Source organism: Bicyclus anynana, chromosome 2, assembly GCF_947172395.1.
Source record: "Bicyclus anynana chromosome 2, ilBicAnyn1.1, whole genome shotgun sequence".
Taxonomy (NCBI): Eukaryota; Metazoa; Arthropoda; class Insecta; order Lepidoptera; family Nymphalidae; genus Bicyclus; species Bicyclus anynana.
Window position 1 is genome coordinate 19417654 of NC_069084.1, and position 24802 is coordinate 19442455.

A 24802-nucleotide genomic window follows, 5' to 3' on the forward strand; every position below is an offset into this window, starting at 1 on the left:
TATAAAATTATTGTTGTAAATATGTATTTCTTTAGTTTGTTAGTTGATAAGTTTTATAATTACCGTCTTATTATATCTATTATTTATTTGTCCTTGTCTTGAATTTTTTAGAGTTCATTTTCTTGCTGACTCTTAGCAATCACTAGAAAACCGGTCCCACTGTTTTTATTATTTACCATACAAGTTAACATTTAATGTGATGAACTGTACACTTATTGTTTTCCTTTTAACATTATAAATTTTTACCACAAAATAGGGAAAAATTTAACAGCCTCATGTACTAGCAACATTACGCGGGTGAGAATTGCGACGAGTGCAGGCTGTTGTGTACAATTTTTGGACACACTGCGCACTATAGAATGACATCTAAACGTGGCTTCTGGTGGTTTTCTGTATTCTGAGCCTTATATTTTATTTGTTAATTAAAAACTATAATTTTTTTTTTATTTTTTGATGACTTACAATAAAAAATCTCATAATACTTTCAATTTTTCACCCCTCTACGATCAACCCCTATTTTTTATTTGTTAATTATAAACTTTAATTTTTTGGCAAAAACCCTAAAATAGCCCTTTTCTTTTTCCCATACAAATGATTTGTAACTAAAACGTAGTCAATTTGAGCTTTATTGTTATTGTATAAAGTTCATATTAATAATAATTAGAAAACGGGGTAGGGGTAGGGTAGTGGTAAGGTAGGGTAGGGGTAGGGTAGGGGTAGGGTAGGGGTAGGGTAGGGTAGGGGTAGGGTAGGAGTAGGGTAGGGTAGGGGTAGGGTAGGGTAGGGGTAGGGTAGGGGTAGGGTAGGGGTAGGGGTAGGGGTAGGGTAGGGGTAGGGTAGGGGTAGGGTAGCGGTAGTTGAAAGTTTACATCGAGTTTCACGCGGACGAAGTCGCGGGCATCCGCTAGTCTAATATATAAAATTCTCGTGTCGCGGTGTTCGAACTTGAACTCCTCCGAAACGGCTCGACCGATTTTGATGAAATTTTTTGTGCATATTCAGTAGGTCTGAGAATCGGCCAACATCTATTTTTCAAACCCCTAAATCCTAGGATAGGGTAGTGGTAGGGTAGGGGTATGGTATATGGATAGGGTAGGGGTAGGGTAGCGGTAGGGTAGCGGTAGGGTAGGGGTAGGGTAGGGGTAGGGTAGGGTAGTGGTAGGGTAGGTTTATGGTATAGGGATAGGGTAGGGGTAGGGTAGTGGTAGGGCAGTTGTAGGGTAGGGTAGGGTAGGGGTAGAGTAGAGGTAGGGTAGGGGTAGAGTAGAGGTAGGGTAGGGGTAGGGTAGGGGTAGGGTAGGGGTAGGGGTAGGAGTATGGTAGTGTAAGGTAGGGATAGGGAAGAAGTGCAAATAAATAAATTAATAAGTCAAAGCGAAGCTTGAGCGAGTCTGCTAGTATTATTTATAAAAATCTATACCTCATCCAACTCTACTCAGTAGTTGAGCCCTGAATAGGTAACATACAAAGACACAAACAGATTGACAGACTTATGTATTATGTACTTTATTTAACTAATCTTACACACAGATTATTATTTATGAAATTCAAATTAAATTTTGTTTTTGCCTTCACTTTGGCAAACACTTTCATAGAATATTGATCCATATTCTCTCTAATTTACATTCTCATTATGGACCACAATCCTAAGGGAAAAAAATACTTTAAACTATTTTATTTTGCTAATTTGTTTGTGATTCCTATGCCATCCCAATAAGGATTAGTTTCCTTTGTGCACAGGAAACCAATGCCAAATACTTTTAAAGTATTTATAGCCTGGTATTTGTAAATACTCATACTTGAAAGGTCTAGTATATTTCACAGGCAGGTCTCACCTCTAGGTGCGACCATGTACTTGTATGGTTTTTGCTAACGTGTGAGTGCAGCCGCTCTGGTAATACTTACTTTGGTTATAGTTTTCTCAAATAGGAGAAGTTTGTGTAACTCTTTTTGACAAATAAAGATCTTAAATTAAAATGATTTTTATTTCAGTTTAAAACCATAACAGTATGAGATACAAAAATAATAATCTAGATGATGATTGAAATTAAAACTATGTAAGTGTCCATAGTGAGTCGCGGCGCAACCTTTTCTTCCCTGACTTTCATTAATACGCAGAAAATACTTAAAAATAATTAATTTTTTAATTTTCTTCACTATACCAAAATCGCTTTATTCATAGTTTGTTAAAGTGCATTTAGATATGCTAAACAGCCTTAAAAGCATAAGCTAGAAGTTAATAAAATAATAACACACATAATCAATAAAAATTCAAGTATATTGATATTTTAATTAAATCCTATTTAAAATAGAGTTTAATTCGCAGGTGAACACTATATGTATTTCCCGCAGCAGTCGCCACAGGCCGATCGCCACTGTGTTCCGGTGTAGGAATGCTACCCAGGATGCATAAAGGAAACGCATACCCGGCAGCTCGGACGCGGCGCCTGCGGTCGCACGGGGCGCGGCGGGCGGCTCGGACGCACCCGGCGCGTCGGCCGCCGCGCGCGCCGTCACCAGCAGCAGCAGCAGCGCCAGCATGGCAGCCGCCGCCGGTCAGCGAGCCGGCATCCACCTGTAGCGGCGCCGCACTCGCCGGCCGGGAGCAGGGATTCTATTTCCTCGATAATAAATAAAAGTAGTCAACCACTTTACTCAGTCAGTATCTCCCTAATGTATACAACAGAGCGATTTTCAATTTGCTTTCCAAACTTCGATTATTTTCATTAAATCAAACATTTCTCTTCAGTCACACTTTTCACAAACAGTAAACACAGCAGTCGCCAGTCACAGATCAATATTACTATAACACAAATTACAAAACAAAAACAAAACACGTAGTGACCACTAACTACTGACCACAAACGGCTAAACGTAGTATTAATCTGTGGGTTAAAGAAACTACTGACATTACATAGAGTACTTATCTATATTCTGTGAACACAAAACAAAACAAACCGCAAGTAGTTGTATACTTTTTTTTAATAACTGGCTTTACAGCTAATGGTTCTTACTGTTTTGAGTAATTTTACCTCAAGATCCCTGCTGGCCAAATTGCCTTAGAGCGCCATCTATAGAGCAGAGCGCGAACCAAGGAGCCGTATGCTGCCGCCCACCTTGGTTCGCGCTAGTTCCTTGTACTGAGGTCGAAATGAACCGACAGATCGTTTATAAAATCATAAAATCCACTTAAGCGACTTCCAGTGTATTCTTAATTTCGTGAAACAATTTGTCGTCTATGATTGTGTTTTATCCACAGAGTATTTTTTTATAAATTTACTAAAATCAATCAAATTAATACTTTGTCCAGTGGTCTCAAAGCTACCGATTTTTCGATATTTCTACCGATCTGTTCTACCGAAATGCAACCTTGCTTTGTTCGATTTTTGAGAAAACATGGAATTTCTCCCGATTTTTCCACCGATTTACACTAAGTTAGCAGCCCTTTTCATGTATTAATTTTAAGGGAAATTCCTTAGTAATTAATTTAAATGAGTAGTAAATTATTGTGGAATGTCTATACATTTTGGGGTATTCCCATTTGAGTTCTACAACTCTGAGGTTGTAAGCGGACTTGTCATTGTTTATGTAAACCGAAATCGTAATTTTTTTTACTGGCTTTCGCAACGTGGTTTCACCCAAAGATTACAGTGTATTATTGGAACCCGCCTAGTTTCTGTTCCCGTCGGAATTGGGGGATAAAAAAATAATCTATAGTTTGTTCATCAGAGATAATGTAGAATTTCAATAGTGAAAGATTTTTTCATATCAGTTCAGTAGTTCAGGGGCTTATTTAATGCAAACGAACAAATAACCAATTATTGGTGGCATCATAGATTTACGAGTCGGTACAAGTGGTGGCATAATATAACCTGAAGGAATGAACCGATTTTGATTTAGTTATTTTGGTATGAATGTATGTAACATGAAAATCAGTCCAAAATGGCCACCATCCATCCATCCATTTTGACAGCCTCCGTGGCACAGTGGTATGCGCGGTGGATTTACAAGACGGAGGTCCTGGGTTCGATCCCCGGCTGGGCAGATTGAAATTTTCTTAATTTGTCCAGCTCTGGCTGGTGGGAGGCTTCGGCCGTGGCTAGTTACCACCCTACCGGCAAAGACGTACCGCCAAGCGATTTAGCGTTCCGGTACGATGCTGTGTAGACACCGAAAGGGGTGTGGATTTTCATCCTCCTCCTAACAAGTTAGCCCGCTTCCATCTCAGACTGCATCATCACTTACCATCAGGTGAGATTGTAGTCAAGGGCTAACTTGTAAAGAATAAAAAAAAAAAAAAAACCATCTCAAAATAGTCAAGCATATATTTTTTCAAAACTCCCTTAATATGAGTATCAAACTTAGAAGGTATCAAATGAAAGAGCTTGACTTTTAACTAATAGAAAGACAAAGACAAACTTCAAATTCAAGATGGCCCCCACTCTCCTACTACAAAGTTAGGAAGGGTTGGGAAATTTTTAATGTAAAAGAGGTATTCTAGCTGCCTCATTGGTCTTGTGTAATAAAAGTTCAGACGAATTAGATAAAAATAAAGTGTTTTTTTAGTATTCTACCGAGTTAAGCTCCAAATCTACCGATTTTTTGACCGATGACGGCCTCCGTGTCGCAGTGGTATGCGCGGTGGACTTACAAGACGGAGGTCCTGGGTTCGATCCCCGGCTGGGCAGATTGAGATTTTCTTAATTTGTCCAGGTCTGGCTGGTGGGAGGCTTCAGCCGTGGCTAGTTACCACCCTACCAGCAAAGACGTACCGCCAAGCGATTTAGCGTTCCGGTACGATGCCGTGTAGAAACCGAAAGGGGTATGGATTTTCATCCTCCTCCTAACAAGTTAGCCCGCTTCCATTTTAGACTGCATCATCACTTACCATCAGGTGAGATTGTAGTCAAGGGCTAACTTGTAAAGAATAAAAAAAAAAAACTTATTCTACCGATTTCGTACAGTGATGTAATGTCTCGAAGACTGATGTCCGACTCCGAGGCCACTGATTCACACAAAGGATTCACAGGGTGTTTACAGGTTTACAGGTCCTCTGTGTTTGTCCGTGTCACAGATTAAAGCTATCAATCCGTTAGGAGTATTAGTGTTCTGTGGGTACCAATTAGTACGTCAGTGTCAACCGTGGTTCTAAAATCTTCCAAATATCAATTTGAACAGAAAATCTAGAATAAATAGTTAACCTGCTACTCCAGTAAGTAAATAAAAACTTTAAATATTTAAATTAATAAGCTACTGTTACAATAAAGTATGATGTACATTATGTAACCAAGTAAGGTTAGTTTTGTAGTAGCTACCAAGGTAAATAAATAAATAATAAATATATAAAATTGTGTATATATCCGTAGATATGGGCGGACACAGCCACGGGCCTCCTTATACCATCCCCAAGCACACCGACTTCCAAGTGAAAGGAATCCCGCAACTGGAAGAGCTAGAGAAGGCACTGGCACAGAAAGGCCTGAAGGACCCCTGGATCAGGTGAGAATCACATCGCAATTACAATTACAGCTGGTTCAACGTTTACTAATATAGCATACTTAATAAGCTCTACTGTTTTTAAACTTCCTAACACTTTACAGTTTGTGATCAAATTGATTCATCTTTGTGAATCTCAGAAACTTGAACCAATTATAGTATTGTGATGCTTCAACCAAACAAAGTGAAGATTCTTTCGGTGGTGTTAAACAATCTCATAAATAGATTCTAGACACTAGACACAGAAAAATAATTTCATACTAATTTCAAAACTGTTTAGTGTATTGTGTACAGGTATACTCTTATTCTTTTTTGTTGTTTCATGTTGTAGAAATGAAGCCTGGAGGTATCACCCAGGCTTTGGCACAAAATGGCAGCGTGCCAGAAAACTCTTCTTTAGAGGCTTTGGTCTGGGGCTGGCTTTGACTGTAGCCACTGTGGCGGCAGAGCGCGCGGTGGGCGGCGGCGACGCGCACGGCGCTCACCACTAGACCTCGGCACGGGAGGGGCCTTGTCTGATGGTGCTGCTGTTCACTGTATAGTTTAATAGTTGTATGATATAGCTTATTTATTATGTTTAGTAATCATTGGAGATTTTCAATGTGTTTGCTGAAACTACTCAATAATAACCAGAATAGAATAGATGACAGATAAAATGTATTTCACCTGTTCAAAATTTATTCTACGAGATAATAAATAATAATGCATGCAAAATATTGATTTTTTTTACATTATTGTAGTGATGTAAATTGACAATATTTGTTAAATTAATTAATGAGCGTTATAATAAAGCCTGGTCTGAGAAAAACCACAACAAATTGTTAGGTTTATTTTTGTTATTACCTTCTCACAGAGACAAATATCTTACACATGCAACATCAGGGCACCAGGGTGTGTTAGAAAGAAACCCTCGGACTGGACCCTAGAGCCCTACCTAGGTGTGCGAAGGGGTTTCAGGTGTGGGTTTCAGGGGGGTGTCAGGTGTGTTTGCTGACAGGCTTGACTGTCAGCAAACACTTAGATGCTGTTGGAACCGGGCTGCTCTCTGCATTACAAAGGTATCCACCACTTGTGCTTCAATGCTTAAAAGCAATCCACATGTACCTCTGCAAACATATGTTCACTACTCTTGCTCAAAAACACTGTCATATTATACCAAATCGTAAATTATATCACTCCACAGCGGGGCTAAAGAAGCATTTCAGCCTCTAGGGGCTAAAGTAATTTTGTTTTTTTAGTTATTGTCTGTTACGAGTACTAGCCAAGTACTATCCTACTATAAAACGGAGGAGGTTTTATTCGAAAATAGAATCGTTATATGTAAGGATATTTTGATTGATTGATTTGAAAAATAAATAAAAAACTTTAAATTGGAATGAAATGCAGCGCTCTTGTCTGTGGAATGCGTTCATTTTTTTAATTTAATTTTTATTGAGTTGTGAATAAAGCGAGATTTGAAGACGTGGGACATCCTTTACAATGTAATAATACCTTTGCCTTTTTCTCATGTGAAAAAAATAAAATTAAAAAACGAGAATTTAAAAACCAATTGGAGTAAATACTGAATAATACACACTTGACTTTTTTTCAGAAATTCATTGTAAATTTGTGACCGTAACTTACATATTTTTGAACAATAATTGTTATTGTTGTCAACATCTAGTGAGAATGGTGATCCTAATTTGGCGATGGATGAAATTTTCAATCTGTTACCATCAGAGTCGAGACGCATTTACTTAAATACTTACCTACGAAAAATTTAATAAGTGGAGAAAACAATAACGAATGAATTCACTTACAAAAGGAGTTTTTTAAATTATTATCTCGTTAAACGTTTACCTCACATTAATACATCACTACCTTAGCACCGCCTTCATACTGATCAGCAGGTAGAACATATTATGATGTTATTTTTCGCTTTTTAGTTTAGTGATAACGTTTTTAGGTTTTGAAGTCGGTTGTATTTTTTTTATTAAATTTTTTATTATTGGCTTCAGTATAGATTATATTACCCTTCAATTAAAATTTTACAGTTTTATTATAAGTATAGAGTAATGAACATGTAAGGCTGTTTTTGAGTAAAGTCACTCTACAAGCTGCTTATGTAGTAGACAGTGGTGCAGAGGTTGCTATGCTCTACACTCTTTCTCAGCTCAGCATCGTCTTTCACTTCAGATATTATTTTAAACAACAACTATTGACAATGGAGTCATATACAGTGTTAAAGGGGGACAACAAAAAGGAAACTGGCTCACTGGCCCAAAAAAGCATTCACTTGCACTTGACATTATATTATTTAGACTTTAGACAGACCATGAGTGTAATGAATATAGTTGAGGCACACTTCGCTCATATGACATCTGAAATGTGTGCTGCTTAAATCTGCACGTACACATACGAGTATACAGGATGCTGGAAAACAGAGGTAGGGGAACATATCTCTTGGGTTATATTCATTACCAAAGCCAAAAATCAATTAAACATGTTCAAATTTTTGGAGTAAATAACATTTCTTTTGTTAATAAATCTTAATATGGGTCTCCTAAACAAGTAAAAACATCCTTATATTATGATGTAGCCAAACTTTAAAATCAAAAAAATGCAAGGATAGATAATGCCTTTAGATAGTCTGAATTATTTGAATGAAAACATTTATATTTTTTAGATGAAGAGGGAAATACTGCCCAACATCCTGTAGATTGAAGAGCTTGAGAATCACATGTAATGATGATGGAAAATGCCTTAGCAAGGTTGAGAAAACAGATGTCTGTAATAAATTATAGTTTGTTTTAAGGGTTAAGACATTTGTCTCTAGTGAATCCTTTTTAAGTCCTAGCTACTAAAAGACTTATAGCATCGAGTATTTTATCTTGGCAGTGTCAAGTTAGCCCGCTTCCATCTTAGACTGCATCATCACTTACCATCAGGTGAGATTGTAGTCAAGGGCTAACTTGTAAAAAATAAAAAAAAAAACATTTCAACCAATGGTGGTGCAAATGGTAATATTCTCATCTCTTTCATTGTGATGGGAACAAAGAGATGGGCCTGCGACAAGTCCACCACCAATGGACAATATTTTGTTTATTTCTATCAGTCCTTCAGTTGTTGGAAGGATTTTCCTGTCTCTGTCATTGAAAATTATTTTTATGTTAGCCAACTTTAAATTTTGTTCTATTTAAAGTTATCTCAAAATTATTGTTATTTGTATTGGTATTGGTATTAGTGGTATTTCTAGAATTTACTGGAGGACTGATCCTAAAGCAGTGAATTTGAATACACAAATAATAAAATATGTTTTTTTATTGTGAATGTATAGGGGGGCTAGCGACGGCTGGCGGCGCGCTGCGGGCCGCGGCCGCGCACGTAGGTCTTGTGCGCGTGCTTGTCGAGCGCGGGCGCGGGCGCGGGCGGCGGCGCGGGCGGCGCGGGCTGCGGCTCGCTCATGTTGAGCTGCTCGTTGAACAGCATGCAGAACTCGCCCACCTTCTGCAGGTCGCCCGCCTTGCCCGAGTACAGCGTGAGCGCCGCGCGCCACAGCGCCGCGTAGCCGCGCGTGAGGCGCACGATGTCGCCGGGCTGCAGCAGCGCGCCCGGCTCGTCCCACACCGACAGGTTCACGGCGGCCGACGCGTCCGCCACGCGCAGCGTGCGCACCTCGCGCGCCTCCTTGGTCAGCGTGGGCGCGCCCACCTCCAGCACGATGAACACGGCGTTGATGTTCTTCATGCCCGCCTTCAGCTCCTTGATCTGCACGTACTCCGGGCTGCCCATGACGATTGTGTGCCTGTGCCTGTGAGACGGGCAGCGGCACTGCGCCAGCTACAGCTAACGTCGAGTACGAACTTTTTCAGCTTTTTCTTTTCTAGTCTCGAGATAAGAGTTTCAAGAGTCACCGAATGCGATTCGCTTACTATTTTGTATAATTTATTTTATGAAAATGTCTTAGAATGAGAGTTTACATTTATTTATTTATTGTAATTTCGTAGAACTTATCACCAAAGAGTAAAATTGACACACACAGTCACACACAAAATCAATATTTTGTTTTGATGAAAACCATTTTACCACCAACAAACGTCAAATGAAAAATGTGAGAATTGAAATTTGAAAAATCAAAAATCTTAGTACCACAGATCACTATAGACTAGAAATAAGAAATTAGTAAAAAAGATAATGTTCCTTGGTTGGTAGCACAGACGACATTAAATTTATTTAACGGCTTTGGATACGAGGCCTTAGTAGTGGTCATAGAGTAGGATGATATATTATATTAACGTTTCATTGATGCCAGCGCACCTGCTGTTTAGTTCCTGAACTAATTTTCTTGTGTACGTAATACTATAACTATACCTATAAAAAATGTACGTCTTTAAAGGCCTGCAGGGTTAATTAAAGCTATGTATCTCGGTGTACCATTGAAGTAATGAGTCACGACATCGTTTACAGTTATCTATATCTATATCTATACTAATAGCCCAAGAGCCCACGACAGCCAGACCTTCGTTATTTTATAAAAGTTGAAAGTTTCTCTGTAGATGTCTCCTATACAGGTAAGAACGACCAGCGACTATAAAGTTTGGGTTGTGGTTACCTGGGCAGGTAACAGGTAGTAAAGGTGTATAAAATAGTACTTGAAATTCGTTAAAGTATAAAGCTCAATTTTTTAATATTTCCTTCGGGAAAACTTTAAAAATCTCGTCATCCATTGCCGGACACTTATGACAGTTGCTACCCCCTGCCAGACACACCTAAACTTTAATAAATTATAATTATACTTTCGTTATAGTATAAAAGCTAAATTTTATATATGTTACTTGGGGACTTATAAAAAGATGTTACCTCAATAGCCGGACAGTTTTCGTGGTTTTTACATCTTGCCAGACACATCGAAAGTCCACTATAGGTGCGAGCGCGGGGTAACAACTGTTCAAGTAGGTGCGAGTGAGATAGAGCGCTTGCTTAGTCGAGTGCGTTCTTTCACTGCGCACCATCCATAGATGAGTTGAAAAATTTAAATTTCAAAGAAGCTTTAGTTGATTTTTTTATTTCACATTGGGCTACTGATGAAGTGGTGCCATTTATTGGCAACAAAACAATATACATCAATTTCAGAAAGTGTCATTCTTTTACTGTTGATAATTGCAACAAAGTTGTCTCAAGGATTGATGAAGAGTTGTCATGCCCAGCACACGAGGAAGCAGATACAAAGATAGTATATCATGCATGTAACATCAACTATCTAGCAGAAATAGTAATAAGAAGTGCTGATACCGATATTGCGGCTATAATGCTTGGTAACATGCATCACCTTAAAAGTGATTCGGTTGTTTGGATGCTTACAGGCACTGGAAATAATTTAAGGTATGTGGACCTAACCAAAATACATGCAGAGTTGGGACTGTTAACTTGTCAGAGCTTACCTGGATTTCATGCCATCACAGGTTGTGATTTTAATCCTACGCTCTTCAAATAAGGAAAATTAAAACCGTATAAGATATTAAAAAAAGATCCAGAGTACCAGGAAGCTTTCAAGAACTTCGGCAACAACGAATTAATTAAAAATTTAAATCATCAACAAAATATCTTTTATATTATTCAGAGATTTATATGCAATGTCTATAATGTCCCTAATGTAATTGATGTTGATGCCGCTAGACTTCAAATATTCATCGACTCGTACACAGTCTCCGATGTAAACGAAGCTTTTGACCGAAAGAAGTTGCGAAATTTTGACGCTAGCAACCTACCACCTTGCAAAAGCGAACTACTGCAGCAATTTCTGCGAGCAAATTATATATGTACAATTTGGAATAATGCTCATTTAAAAAATCCAACCACATATCAACCAGAAAATAATGGCTGGGTATTAAAAGATGACAAATACCAGTTCAAATGGTTTGAAGGGGATCAACTGCCGAGTTATGTTAGTGATTCACTCAAAACTCAATCAGGTATATAATTATTATGACAAATTATGATACATAATTTTTGAATTATTTATAATTGTATAAACTTGCTTAATTTTTGAACTTGCTTATTTTTTTTTTCAGACACTGAAGAAGAAGGTGATGTTGAGGACGATTCTGCCATCGACTGGAGTAGTAGTGATGAAGAAAATGAAAACATCGACGACAATGTTTAAATTAATAAATAAATTTAATTATCTTTTTTTACTTGTAATTATACTTTTTTTTTATATTTTTATGATATTAAACAAACATTTTTTACTTTATACAACATGGCTATGAACGTAATAAAATTATTTTTTATTAGATATCTTAAAAAATAGTAATCGACTAAGCATTCGCGCTCGCACCTATAGTGGACTTTCGATGTGTCTGGCAAGATGTAAAAACCACGAAAACTGTCCGGCTATTGAGGTAACATCTTTTTATAAGTCCCCAAGTAACATATATAAAATTTAGCTTTTATACTATAACGAAAGTATAATTATAATTTATTAAAGTTTAGGGGTGTCTGGCAGGGGGTAGCAACTGTCATAAGTGTCCGGCAATGGATGACGAGATTTTTAAAGTTATCCCGAAGGAAATATTAAAAAATTGAGCTTTATACTTTAACGAATTTCAAGTACTATTTTATACACCTTTACTACCTGTTACCTGCCCAGGTAACCACAACCCAAACTTTATAGTTGCTGGTCGTTCTTACCTGTATAGGAGACATCTACAGAGAAACTTTCAACTTTTATAAAATAACGAAGGTCTGGCTGTCGTGGGCTCTTGCTCTATAATATTGTATAGAGGTAAAGTTTGTAGGTTTGTAACATTCTTTAAATGGGGTAATCTTCGGAACTACTGGTCCGATTTCAAAAATTCTTTCATCAGTAGAATGCTACATTATCGAGGAGTGCTATAGGCTATTTTATATAAATATCGTATATATTAGCCTATTACGCCTGAAGCGAGCTGACGTGCTCGATGACTAGTTGACGGCAGAGCTATGGCTCTACTATCAGAAACCACCCTAAAGTCTCACAACTCATCGGTTGTAGTCTAACGACTGATCGCAGATCCAAAGAGAGCGAGAAAAAAAAACATTCGTTATCGTTTAACTTTAGCCGCTTGTGATGTGCATGATTGTGTGATTAAAACGAATACAGTGGTTTATTTCTTCTACTCTCAGGCTTTCTTCATCATGTATTTTTGCTTGCGGTGATCCTGACGATTTTGCTCTGTATATGGACTTTGATGGCTGTTTGTATCGTTTTGACTCTGAGAACTCCGACAAGATAAACACGTCTTGACCCCAGCTACGTTTTCGTGCAGATTTTTTACTTTTAATTGGTGGTAACCTAATATTATGATTCCAAAAGAAGAAAAAATAAATAAGTATGTATTCCATTTGTGTATTTTATTTGTGTATCCTAATCTAATTCCTAATTAAAATGATCTAAAAAAATACATGTAGGTAAACAGTATGGTATTTAAGCTTAAAGGTATTTAATAGGTATGGGTAAAATCGGTATAGGTCGAATTGTGCTCACAAGATGGCGTTAAACCAGTGTTGCCAGATGGGTCTTGTGAGAAGTTACCCGAAATATTAAAAAAAGTAACCTTTTTGTCTAAAAAGTAACCTTTTCACTAACTACTCTTGCTTTTTGCGTTCCACACCATGGCTAAACCACCATTTTAGCCTCTAGGGCCTAAAGTAATTTTTTTTAATATCTGTCTGTTACGAATACTAGCCAAGTTTGCCGCTACACAAGTACTAAATTACATTATACCGAAGAAGATGTTACTCTACTACTCTACTCCTAAATAGAACCATCTTATGTAAGGCCCTGATTGTTTGCCTTTTCCTCATGGAATAAGAAAAATAAAATTAAAGAGCAAGAATTTAAAAAACAATTGACGTGAATAATTCATACTTGATTTTTTTAAGAAATTCAATGTTACTGCAACTTACTTATTTCACAACGTCAATTGTGACATCTTCATTTATAGTGAGAATTGTGACCTTATTTTGAAGATTGAATAAAAAGGAAACACCTGTTATACAATGGGTCTGTTCAGCCACTTGTTTAACAATCTATTCATATTTTTTACTGGAAAGGTATTAAAAGTTACAATTGACACAGAAACATCAATGAGTTCTTGAGCACTTGTCCGCATTTCTTGATTTAACGACCTTTTTATTTTAGGTACACGAAATTCTAAGTTATTTCTAAAAATTCCGAAATATCACGTAAAAGTAACCTTTTTATTAATGTAACCTAAAAGTAACCAATGCAGTCAAAAAATCACCTAAAAGGTTACAAAAGTAACCTTCTGGCAACACTGTGTTAAACGGAGATGACAGCTGAGGACTTTACGCCCTAATAATTTGTCTGAGTGTGACGTTTTGTACATATTTAAATAAAAACTTAAATATTATTTTACTAAGAAAAGTATATATTTCTTTGACACCTATATATAATGGACCTGTGACAAATTTGCGTCAAATTTGGTCAAGGATTTAATATTTTACATATATATGTAAAATATTAAATCCTTGACCAATTTTTTCGTAACCTCTCTAACTTAAAGAAAGCTACCTTAATGGAGCGAGATCTCAGACCAATTATAGAAGGACCTGTATCGCACTCATAGTCACGAACAAAATTGTCTGCCATTTTCTGAGGAAAACGATCTTACATTTGGTATATATCATAAACTAAACTAGAAGTTTTTGCCCGTTTTTAACACCATTCTACTACAAAAAAGGTATTCTTACGGAGCTCTTTAACCGACGATCACGATAACAACTATGAAACATCGATACTATAGAGACAGTCTTTATAATCGCATTAGATCGTTGATCATATAATTTGACAGAAAGTAACGTCTAGCGAGGCAGGTCCTATACAATAATTGGTCAAAGAGCGAGATAGATATTTTTTTAGCCATTGCGTAAAGAGGTTAGACATATTTTACATGACAACATCAATTATAATTATAATCCATTCAAAATCCGAGTTCCAAAAGGGTAAACAAAAAACCCCATATACGAACTTTAACTTTTAAAACGAAATTTTCACTGTTGCATATAATAATCACTCATAAAGGTTTTATTTATTAAAGTGAATCATTTGAAGTTTATATTATACATAAAAGTAACTCAAAATTAGTAGTTTAAAGTAATATTTTAACGAAACACTAAAACATGCCGTAAATGAAGTCACAGACGAATAACTAACTGAACACTTTTGACAAGTTTGACATACAAAATTGACAGATGTACTAGGGCTTAAAATTAATAATGAACCATAGAGTGAATGATAGGAACCATCAAAATCGAATATTTTTTAATGTGTGTGTAATAAAACAAAATAAATTAGCCTTCTATTTTTTACTATTAATACACAGATTAATCAATAATATACAGATGAAACGTACGGAACACGACGTTGTCGTAGCCGCAACAAATACGAAATTAAAAAACGAATACATTCTCGAGTCAGTACGACACGAACCGTCGCATCAGTAATTTTCAATATTATTTAAGAAAAATGGCGTCTTATGTTCAGCTAATGTCGTATGTTGGAAAAAATAACAAAACCTTTAAAATGGCTGAGTTCAGAGAATTAATAAATGATGGGATCCAGCGAATTGGCACGGTATCCTAGCAAAAATGTATAGACCTTAGATTAATAAACATACACCAGATGGTACGTTCAGCCGTCATTATACCGCGAGGACTGTGTCCAAAAATTGTAACATCGACCCGCACCCGTCGCACTTTCCACCCGCGTAAGTTCATTGCGCTGTAAAATTTTCCCTATTTTTTTGGTAAATTAAAACGTTAGAGGCAAAGTAATAACTGTACAGTTTATCATGTAAATTTATGGTAATATCATGTAAGATATATGGTAAATAAAAATAGTGAAATGAAAATAAAAATCAGTATCAAGTTTAAAATTATTTATTTGACAAAAGTTAAAACTACCACTAGAAAACAGTTCCTACTGCTAAGACTCAGCAAGAAAATTAGCACTTGCTTGGAAAATTAATGTAATTATTATTTATCTACACCATAATCTCAAAATTAAATGACAACTCCATAATTTTACTGCCCAAATTAAAAAATTGGCGTGATTTCGTAAAAAATAGATATTTTAGCATCGCTTGAATCATAAAAATAAAATAACTTAAAGCTTTACTTTAAGTTATTTTATTTTAATAATTGAGAGTCATTTTGATTGTTAATTACTGGACCGATTTAAAATAATAATTATTATATTAAATAAAATAGCAATGCATTGCTCTACTGGGACCGAACAATTATCACTGACAGGTATATTGTCGCCAATAGACTCGATATAGTGCTAGTCGATAGGTCAGTAATAGTTGATAATATTACTGTGTGACTTATTATAGTTTTTTGACATGACAACGTCTTATAAATTGGTTTGCCGGGTGACACTTCAAGAAACTGCGTTACGCTCCGCTCACGTTATGCGCTCACAATGAGAGCGAGTGAAAAAAATTTTGTTAATATGAAATTCAGTGCGAGATTCTTTGTATAAATTAATGTTTTAAATAATTCTTTGTATAAATAAATGTTTTAAATTGTTACTATTATTTCATCCTTCTTCCTACTATACGAATGAATATTCACATTAAAATTATTTTACCACTCAAAGTCGTTGTCACGTAAAACTTTCGCCCGTATACCGACTTTACAGGCAACCAATTTTTATTTTTTATTTTTTTGGTTTGGTTTAACTTTCTTGCCGGAACCTATATATATATATATATGTCAGGGCATCGACTATATTCCACTTCTGATGTCGGCGGGGGATACTAAATACTTCTGATAACGGAGAACCCGTAGCCTCAGAGCAGGTTCTAAGCTTTGCGTGTCAAGGATGGCAGATACACAACAAATATGAAAACCTGATTCGAATATTATCAAAATAATAAACGTAGATTTTGCTAACCGATCCAGTAACTCACTCGCTGACATAAATCCTTGAATAGAAATTAAAAGCAGGGAAAATCAAAACCCAACATTGGCAGCACTTACAAAATCGACGCAACCGTTTCTATGACAACAAGATGACAACTAATTAATATTGTATTATATTTTTTATTATTTATTATTATATTTTAAGAATATGTGCTGTGCTCCTTGCATATGAAATGTGATCCGATCCAGTTTCTTTTTTTTATCAACGGCTTTTTTTCACGAAAGAATAGCACAAGACGGCATAATTAAATTAAATTTGTCCCTTGTATAGCACGTCACATACACTGAGTGACTAATCGCTTGGTAGTGCAGTTATGCCTAAGAAGTGTAGTATAAATGGCTTCACTTCTTTGCGCGATCACCCCTTCTGGTGTTTTACTGTATTCTGAGGTATTGACCATATTATAAAGGAAGATGACAGGATGTTACGACTAGATGGTATAATAGATGATAAAACGAATACGACCCCGGAATTTATAATTCATGTCTCAGACAGTGAAGGTAACAGTGAAGATGAGTGGTGATGAAGAAAAGATGTGCGCAAAAACTTATGAAATATCATACTGTATTGAAACTGTATACCATTAAAAACATGAAACGATATTCAAAAATTTTCATTTCTATTAAAGTCTTGCCCTTACAAATAATTAAATTTTTAACCGACTTCAAAAAGGAGGAGGTTCTCAATTCGTTAAAATATGTGATAATATACATCCATCAAATCACATTCCATTTCATGGTTGATCAGATCTAGCTACAACGATATTAATATTTCAACATTAAGATCCGTATTCAAAGATCTATAATTTGCATGCTGTTTACAACGTCGCAAGGTAATTTATAACATAATTGAAACGGTTAGTATTTGCAGCAGTTGGTTGATTATTCATTCAATCGTTCATACACTAGTAGTCAATTCATGTTTCACTTCACTATGGCTACAGAGTATAAGGTCTTTGGGCTACAGTGACAAACAGTGACAGTTGATCTGACGCCATATTTGTTATGGTTTCTGGAACTCGGATTTGGAATAGAGATTTAAAAGAGTTTATATTGTGCACAGATACATACTTCTTTAAAGATATATTTACTACTAGCGGACGCCCGCGACTTTGTCCGCATGAAAGTCGTTGTAAACTTTCACCTACCCCTATCCTACCCTACCCTAACCTACCCCTATAGCAACGCTACCCCTATCCTACCACTACCCTACCCTACCCCTGCCCTACTTCTACCCTACACTACCCCTACCCTACTCATTTAGGCTGCACTTCTTTATTTATTCCTCCCACCGCAAGTCGCGTCGAGCGCGGCAACCGTTACACAAAAATAATCCTTAAAGCATGAATTAGTATTCACGCGCGATGGCTTAGCGTATTTCATGTATAACTTTGGTGTTTCTTTACCGATTTTTATGATTCTTTTTTTATTGAATAGGTAATAATGTTAACTTTCTTATTAGGGATGAGTAATGAGTGTTATAAACATAAGAGTAGACAAATATAATTAGAAAGCTCCGAACTGCTAAGCTATCGGGAGTTAGACGTGCTATTGTGAGTCAACCATAAAAGATAGACATATATATGCTGTTGTGTTTTTATAGATAATTTTAAGGAGAACATTTCCGTCATACATGATTTCTATGTAACTTTAACCATTAAGGCTGTACACGCGACGGAAGCTTAAAAAATCGAGTAACTTCTCCCGTTTTCTCAACATTTCTCTTCACTGCTCTGCTCCTATTGATCGTAGCGTGATGAAAAGTATACTATAACCTGCCCAGGAGTATGCAGAATAATTGTACCAAGTTTCGTTAAAATCCGTCCAGTAGTTTTTGTTTCTATAAAGAACATACAGACAGACAGACAGACAGACAGACAGACAGACAAAAATTTTACTGATTGCATTTTTGGCATCAGTATCGATCACTAATCACCCCCTGATAGTTATTTTGGAAATATATTTCATGTACAGAATTGACCTCTCTACAGATTTATTATATCTGTGATTATTATTTATTGACCAAAGAGTAGTATAGTGATCTGTGGAGTAGAGGAATTATTGACGTTTGTGATTTGTGTTGTGATCCCTAACCCTAACTATATTTCTGTTACTTTCTTTTATAGCTATTTATTTTTAAAGTGATTTGTTTTTTCTATAAGCGTTTCACGTTTGTGAAAAATGGATAAAATGTGATCAATGATCATTTAAAATCTCGTTTCTTTCCTAACCAAATTTAGTTTTTTCTTTAATTTAAGTTTAATCTTTATTACTGTATTGAACAAAAAATTCAAAAAGCACTCAAAAGTGTTAATGCGTAAAACCTCACGCTTAGTGTGTGAATATCAAAATAGATAGGAGTTTGAAAGTATCAGGTCATCGAAATGTTCCCGCAACTGAGTGCCGGCGGCGGCAACCCGAACAAGGACGTGGAGGTGGTGTCTCCGCCCGACGACACGGTGGCGGCGCTGGAGTTCTCGCCGGCCTCCGTGCCGCAGACCTTCCTGGTGGCGGGCAGCTGGGACAGCAAGGTGCGGCGGCTGCTTCTGCTGCGGCGCCTCACTGTGCACTGAGCAGGGCTTGTTCATGGTTACCTCATTTATATTTGCAGGTACGATGCTGGGAAGTGGAGGCTTCTGGCAAGACTGTGCCCAAAGCTGAGCAGAGCATGGACGGGCCTGTCCTTGACGTGGCGTGGCATGATGTAAGCATTGGTTGACAATTGTCTGACATGTTGAGTAGCTCACGTTCATTGCTGACAGTTTGAAGCGAGTTAATATAACATTCATCAATACCAGTCTGTTACAGATCTCTGGATGGAGCCACCTTGCTGCCTTAAAGCAGGGTGGTAGGCTTAAGGTGATCATGTTGATTTGTCCGACGACAACTATCAGATGATAATGATTAGGACCAATAGCTTGATGTGCTCCGTGAGGCACTCGGGTTGACCGCACCAACTACAACTCTGGGCTAAGAATGTTCAGAAGAAACTAAAGCTCAGTATTAGAGTGCCAATTGGAAGCAGTACAAGCTTCCCGTTGGACTAACGAGAGAATCCATATATAGTCTGATGCAATCTTGATGATGTCTCCGAAATAAGCTGCTGGTACATGCAGATCATACAAAAAGCAAGATGCGTGAGGGGACTGTCAAAAGGATTGCATCCGACTATTACTACTAGATCATAAAAGAATAACAAATAATTTATTTTCTTTCCAATCTATATATTTTATTCTTATTTCTCTAATCTACTTCAGGATGGTACAAAAGTATTCATGGCCTCTACAGACAAAACTGTCAAATGTTGGGACCTCGCCAGCAATCAAACTATGCAGGTATGTTGTTCACTTTGCTTTCTAAATTGACATCACATACCACCATGTGCGATATTTAGGTAGGATATTCATCATCATCTAATATTTCCATGTTCATCATCAAATATTGCCACCTTATATTTTCAGGTCAAGACAAATGCTTGGAATGTGTGCCAATACCAATGTATTCAATTAATAACAATGCAATATAATCCCTTTACATATTTCATTTTATACAAATTTTAGCCTAATACACTAAATTTTAATAAGCCTAATCTCTAAACATCCTGAGCGGTATGTTGTAATATGAATATATATGTTGACGTCCCCTCTATAAATATATATGTCAATACGTAAATCTATAAAATGATTTCATTTGATACCACAAGTGGGGTGTCAAGTAGATTCACTTACTTCATTACTCTTGTACCCCAATAACTATTTCAGTAGTAGGTCAGTATTAACAGCCTAAAACATAGAATAAAAAAATCTTTGCATTGCTGTCATGTATTTGCATTACAGTATGTATGTTTGTTTATATTTTGTTTTTAATATTTTCCTGATTGTATAAGTGCAGGAGGTTCCTTAATGGAAAGGCGTCTCCTCTGAGACTGGGACCTCGGCTTAGAGGGCCGTTCGGGAAGGGTATTTTGGCCTGAGTGTATCAGTTGGGACGCCCCCAAGATCGTGAGTTAAAAGGCACACATCGTCAGATATCAGAGACCAGGCGTTTTTGCGTAGCTTGTGTTTGTGTTTTCTGGGAAGCATTGTCATTTGCTATGTCATAGTCAGGGTCGTAAAAGACGTTTTTCGGGCGTCTACATCAACAGTCAGCGGCGGCAATCGGGGAGTGTAGTTGCAAGCCTTCTCAAGATGTGACTAATTGTATATGCAGGTGGCAGCTCACGATGCTTCAGTGAAGACGTGCCATTGGGTCAAGGCGCCCAACTACACGTGTCTCATGACTGCCTCCTGGGACAAGACACTCAAGGTACTGAGCTGCAGGCACTTAATGATGAAGGGGGAATGATTTGTTTTTCACTCAGTTTTCTCATAGTGGGGTATTGTGGGATAGGTCTTTAAAAATATCGTGGGTCTAGTAACTATATTTTTTGATTTGGGGATCCGATTGCTAATTTTTGTTATTCGTAAGTGTAACGGAACCCCACACTGCGCGTGGCCTGACATGCACTAGGCCGGTTGGATGGTTTAAACCTCAGACCAATTATTGTATAGGACCTGCCTCGCTAGACGTTACTTTTCTGTCAAAGTATATGATCAACTGTCAAAGAACTGTCTATATAGAATCGATGTGAAATAGTTGTAATCGTGTTCGTCGGTTAAAAAGCTCCGTAAAAATACCTTTTTGTGTAATTGAATTGTGTAAAAAACTGGCAAAAACTTTTAGTTTAGTATAAGATATATACCAAATCTAAGCTAGTTTTCCTCAGAAAACGACAGACAATTTTGTTCGTGACTATGAGTGCGATACAAGTCCTTCTATAATTGGTCTGAGGGTTTAAACGATCAATGAATTTGCTGCAACATACGAAAGCGAAAATATACAATTTTATTATATAGACTATTTTATTTTAATCGTCAATCGTAATGTATACAAGGGGCTAAAAAGACCCATTATATACGAGGTATTTTTAGGCCGCCTAAATAGAAACCGCGTTTATAATGGTAAACCCATTATAAACTCGGTTACTTTGCTTTACCCTTAGACCATTAATAACTGGACGTGGTTCGCTAACCGTTACCCCTCTGGCAAAGATCAAAAATCTATGATATAATGCGTTTATAAAAACTGTTGCTACAGAATCGATGTTTCATTGTTGTAATCGTTTTCGTCGTGTAAGGAGCTCCCTAAAAATGCCGGTTTGTGTAGTTAAATGCCATAAAAAACGGCCAAAAACTTGTAGTTTAGTAAAAGATGGAGTAACGTTTCATTTGAAAGTATTTAATTAAAAACAATTTATAAAAAGAATCGATTCTTTTGACGAAACAGCCAAACATCGATCAGTAATCGAATATTCTATGTATTTAATCTGTGGATAGTCTAAGCAATGTCACAGTAAATATGCAAGCAGTAGTTTGACTTCAAACTAGAGGTCGAAACGCGATCTATACCTCAATTTCAATTTCAACTTACTAGTTAAAAAGATTTTATTAATTAGAAATAAGACTAACTCACTAACATACTAAACTTAAAACAGATACACTAACAATATTGTTAACACAGAAAAAAAAATTAAAACTGTTACTCTTATTAATTGAAAAACTTGTTTAATGTAATAATGTAAGGAATAATAAAGACTTTGAAATTGAGAAAAACATAAGGGATTAAAGGGCTAACATAATCTACGGAACCCTACACTGCGCGTGGCCCGACACGCACTTGACCGGTTTTTTAATATTTGGTCACGTAGTGTGGAGGTAATACCTAGATGACATCACCAAAATAAACATATGAATACGACCTATCCTTCAAGGTCATTGATCAGCCTTATTTAAATCTACCAATCAAAAAACAACACGCATTTTATTGATCACTTCCTATTTAACTACAATTTACAAAATATTTTATTTGTTTACATAAAAAAAGTATATTTACAATCACAAAACTAAATGGAAATACAAAGTTGGCAAATGTAATTAAAATGCTGGAGGCAGACAGCCCTATCACATGTTTACGTACCGCGCGCTGTAAGAATTTATTTCAAAAATACGGTCGAGTATACTGCTTGTATATATTTTTACTGTGCACAATGTGTTTGTTAGTGTGTGTAAAAATTACGCGTGTGTGTATTGCGAGTCAAATTTATAGTTGTGTGTAGTGTATGGACACAGAATATACTTAATGGTGTTAAATGTTTTCGATGTGTGAGTTTACCTCGTCCCCCTCAAAAAATGACAGACTTTTTTGTTGGTGAATTTGGGTGCGAACCGCGTCCAGTTATTAATGGTCTAAGGCTTTACCCCACGTGATACTTTTCACTACGATTGCGAGAAAATAAAATAGTTTAGTACAATATTCAATGATTTATTTTAATTGAAAATTAAATGTACAAAGTCTACAATTTTGGATATTAAGGGAGATGCTTTTACCGGCAACATAATTTCCGACTACTGTGAAGATAAATAATAAGTATGTGAGGTAAACGTGGGAGATAATAGTTTAAAAAACCCCTTTCGTAAGTGAATCCATTCGTTTAAAATATTTAAATTTCATCCATCTTCAAATTAGGATCACCATTCTCACTAGATGAAGACAACAATAACAATTAATGTTGAAAAATATGTAAGTTACGGACACAAATTTAGAATGAATTTCTTAAAAAAATCAAGTGTGTATTATTCACGCCAATTGTTTTTTAAATTCTCGCTTTTTAATTTTATATTTTTCACATGAGAAAAAGGCAAAGGTATTACACCGTAAAGGATATCCCATGTCTTCAAATCTCGCTCTATTCGCAACTCAATAAAAATTAAATGAAAAAATTAACGCATTCCACAGACAAGAACGCTGCATTTCATTCCAATTTAAAGTTTTTTATTTATTTTTCAAAACAATCAGGGCCCTACCTATAATGATTCTATTTTCAAATAAAACCTCCTCCGTTTTATAGTAGGCTAGTTTTTGGCTAGTACTCGTAACAGACAAGAATTAAAAAAAACTTTAGCCCCTAGAGGCTAAAATGCTTGTTTAGCCCCGCTGTGGAGTGGTAATATGACAGTGTTTTTGAGCAATTTTACTACTTAACTGATTTCGTTGTAATATTTTGTAAAAGTTTTCTTACAGAATGAAGTATGAGTAACAGACGTTTGCGTTTACTGACTGCGTGCAGTTCTGGGACACGCGCAGCGCGGCCGCCATCATGAGCCTGGCGCTCTCGGAGCGCTGCTACTGCGCCGCCGTGGACTACCCCATGGCGGCCGTGGGCTCGGCGGACCGCGGCGTGGCGCTGTACTCGCTGGAGGGCAAGCCGGCCGAGGTGAAGCGCGTGGAGTCGCCGCTCAAGTACCAGCACCGCTGCGTCGCCATCTTCCGCGACAAGAAGACCAAGCAGCCCACGGGCTTCGCGCTGGGCAGCGTGGAGGGCCGCGTGGCCATCCAGTACGTCAGCCCCACCAACCCCAAGGACAACTTCACCTTCAAGTGCCACCGCTCGCAGGGCTCGGGCGGCTACCAGGACATCTTCGCCGTCAACGACGTGGCCTTCCACCCGGCGCACGGCACGCTGGCCACCGTGGGCTCGGACGGCTCCTTCTCCTTCTGGGACAAGGACGCGCGCACCAAGCTCAAGAGCTCGGAGCTGCTGGACCAGCCGCTCACCAAGTGCGCCTTCAACCACAGCGGGCAGATCTTCGCCTACGCCGTGGGCTACGACTGGTCCAAGGTGCGCCCCGTCGCCCCGTCGGCAGCGCGGTGAGTGACTCGCGCGCGTCGTACTGATCGTTGCTTTCGTTGACAGGGTCACGAGAACTACAACTCGGCCAAGAAGAACTACATCTTCCTGAGGCCCTGCTTCGAAGATCTCAAGCCCAGGTCTACTTAGTGGAGGAGCCTTCCTAATATAGTTACGTTTTGTACATTTTGTTTTATTTAAACTTTTACGAAACATATTTTATAGTAATATATTATAAATTAATAAAAAACTTTCTCTCCAGCGAGTACATCGGTAGGGAATAATAAAAAAAATAATTAGAATGAGCTTTTTCCTCTAAAGTTACTAATAGTCTGTCTGTTACCTTTTCACGGCTAAACGGCTGAACCGATCAAAATAAATTTTGCTATTATGATAAATGGGACCTTGGAGCAAGCAGAACATAGACTACTTTTTATCCCTAGAATAAAAGGACAAGGGGGTGATATAGGGATAGTTTGTATGACTCGTCCTTTTCTTCGAGACTAACGAACAAAAATATTGAAAAAATACAGAAATTAGCTTTCTACTTTAATATTTCCATCAAACGAAAGAGGATCGCAAATATAGATTACTTTTTACATAAATAGTTTC

The 24802-nt window shown here is 37.2% G+C and overlaps 4 protein-coding genes across 4 annotated transcripts in view; 2 read left to right on the forward strand and 2 right to left on the reverse strand.

The window, feature by feature from the left end:
* The window catches only part of LOC112049866 (prolow-density lipoprotein receptor-related protein 1), a 108428-nt gene extending 105402 nt beyond the window's left edge, over positions 1-3026 (reverse strand). Inside the window, exon 1 of the mRNA XM_052885873.1 lies at positions 2427-3026. Coding sequence (XP_052741833.1) covers positions 2427-2541 — 115 coding nt within the window. The 5' untranslated portion in view covers positions 2542-3026. The remainder of the gene's footprint in view (positions 1-2426) is intronic.
* Positions 3027-5050: 2024 nt separating this feature from the next.
* On the forward strand, positions 5051-6314 carry LOC112049841 (NADH dehydrogenase [ubiquinone] 1 beta subcomplex subunit 3). The gene is made up of 3 exons (XM_024087880.2): positions 5051-5212; positions 5367-5499; positions 5828-6314. Exons 2-3 carry the CDS (start codon positions 5369-5371, stop codon positions 5985-5987), a joined length of 291 nt encoding a protein of 96 aa, XP_023943648.1. The 5' UTR covers positions 5051-5212; positions 5367-5368; the 3' UTR covers positions 5988-6314.
* Positions 6315-8778: 2464 nt separating this feature from the next.
* Positions 8779-9643, reverse strand: LOC112049849 (SOSS complex subunit B homolog). Its single transcript, XM_024087890.2, has one exon. It carries the CDS (start codon positions 9265-9267, stop codon positions 8818-8820), a length of 450 nt encoding a protein of 149 aa, XP_023943658.1. The 5' UTR covers positions 9268-9643; the 3' UTR covers positions 8779-8817.
* An 8940-nt stretch (positions 9644-18583) lies between these two features.
* On the forward strand, positions 18584-24374 carry LOC112049847 (protein Rae1). Its single transcript, XM_024087888.2, has 6 exons — positions 18584-18995; positions 19076-19168; positions 19722-19799; positions 20674-20769; positions 23630-24181; positions 24257-24374. Exons 1-6 carry the CDS (start codon positions 18849-18851, stop codon positions 24338-24340), a joined length of 1050 nt encoding a protein of 349 aa, XP_023943656.1. The 5' UTR covers positions 18584-18848; the 3' UTR covers positions 24341-24374.
* The last annotated feature ends 428 nt before the right edge of the window (positions 24375-24802 follow it).